General features: G+C 34.6%; 1 protein-coding gene and 1 long non-coding RNA gene across 3 annotated transcripts; one reads left to right on the top strand and one right to left on the bottom strand.

The window, feature by feature from the left end:
• Positions 1–826: 826 nt before the first annotated feature.
• LOC124223483 (saccharopine dehydrogenase-like oxidoreductase) lies at positions 827–6,823 on the bottom strand. Of its 2 annotated transcripts, none has more exons than XM_046635485.2 (8): positions 6,638–6,823; positions 5,211–5,383; positions 4,714–4,889; positions 4,047–4,363; positions 3,818–3,964; positions 3,458–3,548; positions 3,099–3,361; positions 827–1,588 (listed from the first exon to the last, which is right to left on the bottom strand). In XM_046635485.2, exons 2-8 carry the CDS (start codon positions 5,380–5,382, stop codon positions 1,483–1,485), a joined length of 1,272 nt encoding a protein of 423 aa, XP_046491441.1. In that variant the 5' UTR covers position 5,383; positions 6,638–6,823; the 3' UTR covers positions 827–1,482. The 2 variants fall into 2 exon arrangements, with proteins under 2 accessions (XP_046491441.1, XP_046491443.1); XM_046635487.2 differs by lacking the exon at positions 6,638–6,823 and adding an exon at positions 6,496–6,519.
• A 277-nt stretch (positions 6,824–7,100) lies between these two features.
• Positions 7,101–8,391, top strand: LOC124223489 (uncharacterized). The gene is made up of 2 exons (XR_006884315.1): positions 7,101–7,232; positions 7,727–8,391. It is a non-coding gene; the product is annotated as an uncharacterized lncRNA (long non-coding RNA).
• Positions 8,392–8,973: the final 582 nt, after the last annotated feature.

Genomic DNA, 8,973 nt, shown 5'->3' with positions numbered 1-8,973 from the left:
TTCATTTCCTCTTTTAAATCCCCGCGAAACACGGGTCGATAACATTTGGCCGAAGGCCTCGAGTCGAATTCGTATATACATATACTTACAATCGTATATGCGGGGCACGCGTGTATCACACGTGCGTATGTGTGAATAAATATAATAGCACATTGATCACGTGAAACGAGTTATCGACTGCTTTTCAGAGTATAATCATATTAAACGGCTGCATAATTAATGTCACAATGTAAAATGGAGACGCATATACTATCGTAGCAAGGTCACAGATTTGGTGGGGTCACACGTGTAAATCATGCAGATACATGATTTCGTGATTTGCAATATCGAAAACTAAGATCTTGACCTACTTTTCTACGTACACAATTTTTTTTTTATTTATTTATTTTTTTTTTTTCAATCCACCTTTGAAAATCGCAACCGACGGCTGTTGTAATAATAATCGCTTACTTCCTTATGTAATGTTCACTTTGATGTAATATCAGACAGATAAGAGAAAAAAAAAAAAAAATGAAATTGTCAAATCAAGCGGCTTGATGATTATGATCGCACAACGTTCATAGATCTATAGGTATAGATATATAAATATACCCTAATATGTTAATTGAATAGCACACGTTCGACTGAATTTCTCAATACCAATTTTAACAACAACTGGTTCTGACCTAATAATAATGACACGACGTCTCCCGATTAACATTTTTTTTTTTTCATTTACCGTATAATATAAAGAGTATTTTTTTCAGAAATAAATTCATTCATCGCTTCAGGGTATATATGCGTGTATATAATGTAAATGAATTACATATGCGATGATGACGAATGATTATCAAATATTTTCTTTTATTCATAGAACATTGTACAAAATAATGTAACGAGTTTATTAGGTATATGGGTATAACACCTCTGGTTTCTATTTTTATACCCGGAAATGATCACAAAATTAAGACTTTTCTGTTAGAATATTAAGATGTAGATATATATATCTATAAGTACAAAGATAACTATATTCTTTTCTTCTTAATTCATATTGTAAATCAAGTGTTAACATGTTTAATACATATAAATGCACATGGGTATATTAACGATTAATAATAATATAATTAGTATAAAAAAATAAAATGAAAGAATAACAGATGCGTATCAATGGAACGATTGTTCACGGATTATAGAGAATCTTGAATTTTACTTGCAGTGTATTGAATTCGTAGAAAGCTGTCCGTTATTTATCGTTATATAATACTATACTATGCCTTGAAAGTGGAATATATAATTTACTTCGATATTATATATGTAACGGTACATGTTTGTGCGATAAACTTTGTATTAAAATATAGTAGAATATTATTATTATTCAATTAGATCTCTTCACCTCGCGTATATCAGTCAAAATTCAAGAAAATACAAATAGGACTGTCATATTATGCATTGTATGGTCGATCGAAACATTCGGAGATATCAAGTTTCGTAGTTTGTTTACCTTTACTTTTCAATGGATGATACTACTTCGAATTTCAAATCGTGTTTATTCAATTCCTCGATAATTGAGGTCTTGCCAAAAGCTGCGCCTGGTGAAAGAACTCCGCCGCTGAAATAACAACAAAATATATAATTATCCAGTCAACTTCAATTTGATCAGCTTTATATCCAAGTTGTGAGAAATTTTTAAGGTTTTTCATATTTCCGACGCTACGGGAAACTTGAGAAATGTTCAATTAGCTTGAAGTTCAATATTGAATAAATGAATCTTAATACTCTTCAAGTAGTTCCAAATTAAGACTGTTTACAATTTTACCGCGAACATGGCTACCGACTTTCAGAATAGCACGATTGTAAATACAATGGACATAAATAGGCCTGTGTATTGTACAGAGTACGAATTCACGTAAAATATAAATTAAAGAATACACGTTAAAAACGTTTTTTTTTTTGACAATGAAAAATAGTGATAAAATATCTACTAAACTTACAGCAGCAGCTGGGAAAAATAAATTACAGAATAATCAATAATCAAGAGATGTGGTCGCATTTCGCACCAAGTACATTAAAAAAAAAAATAAAAATATAGCTCACGAGCCGATGTACGCTCTTTTATCGCGAAGAGAATCCTTTGAGCTATACGAACAAAATGTTATCACATATTTCTCCTCTTTATCGATGAAATGTGACAGATGAGAATTTTATTTATAACGTAGTTTTGCCAAGCTTTCATTTAAACTCCATTTCAATGCAATCGGTTAACGGAGAACTGACATATGTAATGCGTATTATTTCCAATCTTGTGGAAATCGTTAGTTCGATGAAGAATTTTTCGTTCCTTTTTCAAACCACAGTATATATATCTCTCTATATCTGTAAAAAGAAAATCGCCCGCCGAGTACAATCACGCAGCGATAACAGAGTGCGATAGCACATTTATAGTTCGGCGTCACAGGCACAGACAGTACGCACTGCTTGAATCTCGCTCGGAAATTTATATTAAGTTTCATTGTAAATTAACAGACATGTACTTGGCAATAGTATGTGATAGTTTTTTTTCTATAAAGGATGAGGACATTTATTTGTGTATTTTTGCGAAATGAGTTTTTTGCATAAAGTGATAGAATGGCGAAAGGTTTTTGCACCAGAGATGCGTTTTGGCGGGATTCATAGTTCTTCAAATATTTCACGCTAGATCTCTTCTTCTAATATTTGTAATCCAAGTACCAATCCATACTCTACTCCGTTAATTATTAAGGCATGCTTGAAGGTATCTTAATTGCCTTCCAAAATCTAAACATTGTTTACGCTGTGCGATAGTCAATTTGTATCGAGTTTCTTACTATATCATTGCTTTCATTTATTTTCCTTCTCCTCATCTCCTTGCTATCAAAAACTAAAATAGCCTCATGTTTACACTGTTAAAAATATCGTGCTACTTTTTTTGCCAACTTCGATGTACGTCATACTTTTTTTGTGCTAAAAGAAGGATAGATTTTTACGCAATACATTTCTTCACAATTTAAAGCTGCCAACAATCTTGCGCATTTAAGAATGCATGGAACTCTAAAAACTGAATATCAGGAAAATTCTGTAGGAATATTTAGAAGTAAACTTACTTCTCCGGCATTTTATCAGACTCTCTTAGAATGGTCAGCGCAGCAAATAAGAGAGTAATACAGGTTGCGCCATATCCAGGATTAACGCCTGAGACTTTGGTTATCATTTCCTTATTTGGAGGCTCTTTATGCTCATCTGTTGGTTCAGCTAGTTTTTCTGTCCAGCCACAAGCTTTAAAAGTTAGAGAGAAATGAGCGTCGTTCATCGATTCCGGTGCGGGACCCTCGTGACTAACAAATCCTCCAGAGAACAACTTTGGATACTGTAGATGAAAATATATTGTTCACGTAGCGGTCGCTATGAGAGATGTGACCTGATGTGACTACACTCATGCATATTATCCAATTCTAATTTGTACCTTAAGAAGCAGCGTTCGTCCGCATTCGAATTTCGTCATTAGGCTAAATACTGCACCAATAACAGCCGTAGCGAGTAAAGTAAAGAAGGACCTACAAAATAAAAAAAGTGATTAATAAACAAAACAGAATAACATTACAGAAACCGTGTTTTAATCGCATTTACAGATTTAGACAAAACAGAAGAAAAAAATTATAAAAACACAGCGGTGCATCTGTAAACTGTTTGTTTGAAAAATCGACAATAGAAAACACGGACGGATCTTTCGAGTAGCACTAAAGCATAGTAACTTGTGCATGTTAGAAGACATGTACCGATTTGAAAAAGAAAACCCTGCATCATTCTACTAATGCAAACTTACTTAAATGTCATGTAGGTTTGGATCTGTGCTGGCCTTTGGTTGTATTTTTCGTACAAAAAGCGTTGAGTACGCAGCGCCACTGATCGATCAGATCCTGGGAATATCATTGACCAGCCTTCAGATATAGCACTTCTATGAATGCTGCCTCTGAAAAAGTCGTTTGTTTATTGCAATAACTCGGCGTTTAAAAGTAACGATCTAGCTCAGACGTGAAAATCTTTCAAATTACTTGGATTCAAGTTTTGGTTTCAACTTAGGTAAAGGTTCGGGATAAAGTTTTCTTCTGAGCTCGCGGAGTTCATTAGCGTGAGCCAATCCATATACGGCAGATTCCCATGTTCCGTAGTGGATCGAAGCACCTCCAGTGTTCTTCGTATTCCAGGAGTTAAGGTAAGTTTCGACACTATTTACTTCTCCATTGAATTTTTGTTGCAAAAATATAATCCCCAAGTCACAGGGAATGCTGTCAAATCCACAGGCGCTAACTACGTAAACCCCTGCTTCTTTCGCCTGCTTTCCATACTCCAGTGCCATCCGTTCTATGAACTGCAGAAATTAAATTAATCGAGAGAATACACAGCATAAGTAAAACAGAATTACGAAAATCTACGTCACAACTTGCATTTCCTTTCTTCTAACGTATGTTCTAATTATTCATTATATTTTGATTGTGTAGTTATTTTTACTTTTATACGACCGTTTTGGTTTGTTTTTTGTTAGTATGAGATGTTTTTAATTGTATGGTATTTCTAGTGTAGTATTTTTGGATTTCTGCTTTTAGAGATTTATTATGTTTTTGTAATTGTTTGACTCGTTTGAGACAGATTATTCTAATTAGTTTTCCAACATTGTCATGGATATTAATAAATACTAATACTTATATAAGTGATTATTACCTGCGGTTCACCGCTGACATCAACGTGATGCGTTCTGGCCTCAATACAAGCCTTGATAACCGGCTCTCCGTAAAATCTATAAGGTCCGCAACAATTGACAATAACTTTAGCGCGTTCTGCCATTTTTTTCAGCGACTCCTCGTCGTTCACATCAGCAATGATGATGGGAATATTTTCTGCAATGTGAAAAAAAGAAGATATTTCAGTTATTTCCAAGAACGTAAGAAACGAAAAATGCCTCGTTCGCATTATTGATACACAAATATCTAAAGTTATTTGTAAGGAACTGACTAATCATCTTAAAAATAAATTATCGTCTATTTATATTTAACGTGTGCAAAAACTTTGATTCATTCACTGCCGCCTAACAGTACAGAATATTGCTAGAAAAGTTTTCAACTTTTGCGCTGTTGGGGCTGCGACGTTCGTATCACTCCCAGTAAGTCGTCAAAGCAAACAGCTAGACCGGTTTCGTTATCATCATTCATTGTAATCACCTTGATCAGGTGCAAATTCTTTGAGCACTGCCTCCAATGCCTCCTTGCGTCTACCAGCAATCCCCCATGAAAACGGCTTCTCAGCAGCCAACTTTGCTGCGTGTAAAACGGTATATTTTCCAGTAAAACCAGTCGCTCCAAATATTACAATGTCCAAACGTTCTTCTGCCATTCTGTTTGCAAAAAAAGAATGCACAAGCATCTATTATATATGTATTTCTGTGATTGTAGAGGCAATAAATTATAGATATATTTATTGTTAGAAATATTTTTTACAAGTTTTTTTTATTACATCTTGTAGGTTCGGCAGTTTTCCAAAGAACTTTGCAAGAACACATTTAAACAAGTTCTTTTCTCAGTGTGTTGCATGTAATACCAGGGAATGAATAACAATTTCTGTCTGATAAGATTTAATGGTATTCTCATCTCTCTGACAGAGCATGACAAATGAATATATTATATTGGACGATAAATTCATACGAGGAATAAAAACTTGGCAGAGATTGTTAAAGAAATTAACAAAGGAAATTTAAGTGTTTTCTTTCAGAGAATTGGAAATAAAAAAAAATAACTTCGATCACCAAGAAATTAAAATAATTTTCAGACAATCAAGACGATTGCCAAAAGAAATTTGTGAATAGTATCGATATCTTAACTATGTAATCACAGTCGAGGAGTAAATGATAATGATTTCAATTTAATGATAATAATTCGATAGCAGACTTAAGTTATAGTCGATAAACATTCCGAAACAGAGTTTCTACATACAGCATATGTCGATTGAAAATGCAGTTGCGCATATATGTCAACTGGCTGCCTAATTAATACGTATAACGTACATTCGCAGGTATATATATATATATATATATTCGTTGCAACTACGTGCGTAAAGCCGGACTTGTGTTTCAGAGTTATATTTACAAACAGTGTAAGCGATATGCCACGCCCTGAAAATATGCGTGGGTGAAAACCGATGTTATTACACTTTACAGACCACAACCGAGAATCAATCACTAATTAAAACGCGTATTTATACAGGAGTAAAGTCAACGTTCGACTGTGAAAACCGGCGAACCGCTGGCCAGCTTTTGTGCATTACATAAATGATATGATCCGCAGCTGATTTGGCCCCGAATGTAATTACGGCGAAAAAAGCAATATAAGCCCGAAATCGACTAGTTTTAACCGATTATCTGATTTTTTAAATAATGTTTTAATTTTTATCCAAGCAATCAAACAGAGGTATTGTATATAAAATAATTGCGGTGTGTTAAAAAGAACGTACGTGAGTTCGATGCGAAGTGAACCACAATTCGTGGCGTGAAATATGCTTCGGTTCGAAAGCCGACAACTAGCTGTCACTAAGCGCAATTAAACCAATAAAGGAAAATAAATACGCCTTGACTCGACAAAGTTTTCATACTTACTCGTTGAGAATAGCTTCCCGATGATGTGGACACGGTTTGACTAATACCTCTTCGCTTATTAACCGAGTAAATGCGATAAATTATACAGTTGAAACCGTTGAAACGCACAGCGTTGTTCCGCTCCGCTAGACTTTCCGCTGCGCCGGTCCGTTCCAAACTCCAAAAGCATACAAGACACAGGCGGTTCAAACTGCGCAGCGCCGTCTTACTCATGCGAAACAGATGAGGGTAGACAGGTCACGTGATCAAACGAAGGCCGGCTTCGGCAGCTGATTGGCTGCTTCCGATAAAACCTGCGGCGCTATTGGCTGACGTGAAGTTAAGAAAAGCGATAAATGTCTACGCCTAGAGCGTGGAGGCGAAAATTTTGCATGACTGTATCGATGGCCCCTAATAAAATTCACTTCATTTTAAGAGAGGCGATTATAAAGGACCTGACTCTGACGTGACGATTATAATTCAAGTAACTTTACGGATCCTGATGATAAAACAGACAATTTATCATCGGTACCCGTAGAGGTCAACGCGTAGAGTTACTTGGATTATTATAATCGTCAAGCCAAAGTTGGGTCTTTTATAATCAGCCTCTCTGAAGGTGAGTGAATTTTATTAGAAGCCATCAGTATCCTGTATCGAATTATTATACATACATACATTCATACTGGCATATAAGGATGCGTTGAAATGTATGTGTCCTTTCTATTCCTTCGCGATTGAAGAAAACACTGATGCGGTCACGGACTGTTTCTCTGTAATGAATATTGTTCCAGTAGTTACCATTTTCAATCCGATTAGCATAAAGTAGTTTTTCACAATAGAGTGCAAAGTATAATGCGATGTATTTTTTTTTTGTCGTCAGAGAGATGCCCAAATGATATCTTATGACCAATTTTTTTACCCGAAAATATATCGTCATACCTAAAGGATATCCTTGGCGACTTATACCTCACAAAATAGGTCATAAGACATATCATTTAGACGTCTTTTTGACGACTCTAAGTCTTGTGCCGGCTGGAAAGCGTTATTCTATACCAGCTGTATGTATATTGCGTAACGTGTCATAAACGAGTTTTATTTTCGTTCCAGCAGAATCGCGGCTACAGGAAGATAAAATTTACTACTTTTTGCCAAGGTTATTTAATTACCACCTTCGGAAAACAAAAATTACATTTAAACTTATTTTAAGGCTGTCGTTTATCATAGCTGGCAAATAAAAACATACCTTTTACTAATATAGTTCCCGGCTTTATTTGCAGATATTATGCTCCCATTTCATCCGACAAAATTTCTTCGGAAACTCGTCAACTTTACGAAGATTACATATTATAAAGACAAAAACAAAATATCTAAAGTGTATGTCGCATAATCGGGCAAAGCTGCAGTTAGCAAAAAACCAATTTTTTCTGCACCTGGTTACTTGATTACCTTGTGCAAACGTATTTCCTGATGAAACGTTTACGCAGATTGTATAAGATAGAATCCCGAACGTTTCAAGCATAACTCTAGTTGGGAATGTTCTGGAAACTCAAGAGCATGCAATGAAAATATTTAGAGCACGTCTTCTCCATATAGCATTCGAAAATAATTATAAAGAATCTAAATACACTGAAACTTACTGTGCGATCTTGACATATTTTTCTGTACACGCTTGTATGTAAAATTTATGTTGATAGAATTCGTTTGTTTCTCACATTTTACAATAACTAGGTGGAAGTGGGATAGTCGAAATATTAAGCGATATCTCTTCTCTCTATTGTGCAATAAAAAAAAGTTTTGCGAGCGTTATTTGTAATAAAAATAGTATCGCATTAACGACAATAAGAAATTATAATACGTGTATACGTATTACTTACTGTAATATCGATAATAACAATGGTATTGTACCGTCGATGATAAAAAAAAAGTATTCTGTATAATTGTGATGTTATCAGTAATGGCATAAACCAAATAGTATGGACAACATACGAATCAAGGGCCAAAAACCAAAAGGGCGTAAACTATACAGTTTTCACGAAATTTCAATTGAGAGAAAAGATTATTACTTAATTTATTAATTATTCAAAAAATTCTTATAAATTTCATTTTTCATAAAGAATCTTTTGTGAAACTACTGAGAATATGGAGATCATCGAGAATTGCACGGCAACACTGTGAATTTTTTTTTTTTCATTATAACAGCCAATTCGTCATATATTCGGAATTCATCTTTATTGTTATTGAAACTACGACACTGTTTAAAAAAAAAAAAATCATACGCGTTAGTTTCGTCGGCTGATTGAGATGAGCAGTAACTTCCCGTATATCGTACACGAGAAAACGTGTAAAAAACTGTAAAA

Source organism: Neodiprion pinetum, chromosome 7 (genome assembly GCF_021155775.2).
Source record: "Neodiprion pinetum isolate iyNeoPine1 chromosome 7, iyNeoPine1.2, whole genome shotgun sequence".
In the NCBI taxonomy this organism is placed as follows: Eukaryota; Metazoa; Arthropoda; class Insecta; order Hymenoptera; family Diprionidae; genus Neodiprion; species Neodiprion pinetum.
This window is presented reverse-complemented; position numbering and strand designations above follow the sequence as displayed.

Coding starts and splice junctions, on each gene's coding strand:
- LOC124223483 (XM_046635485.2), bottom strand. CDS start 5,382: ATGGCAGAAGAACGTTTGGACATTGTAATATTTGGAGCGACTGGTTTT. Junction 4,364..4,713: donor ATGTCAGCGGTGAACCGCAG/GTAATAATCACT, acceptor TAATTTCTGCAG/TTCATAGAACGGATGGCACT. Junction 3,549..3,817: donor CAAACCTACATGACATTTAA/GTAAGTTTGCAT, acceptor TTTATTTTGTAG/GTCCTTCTTTACTTTACTCG.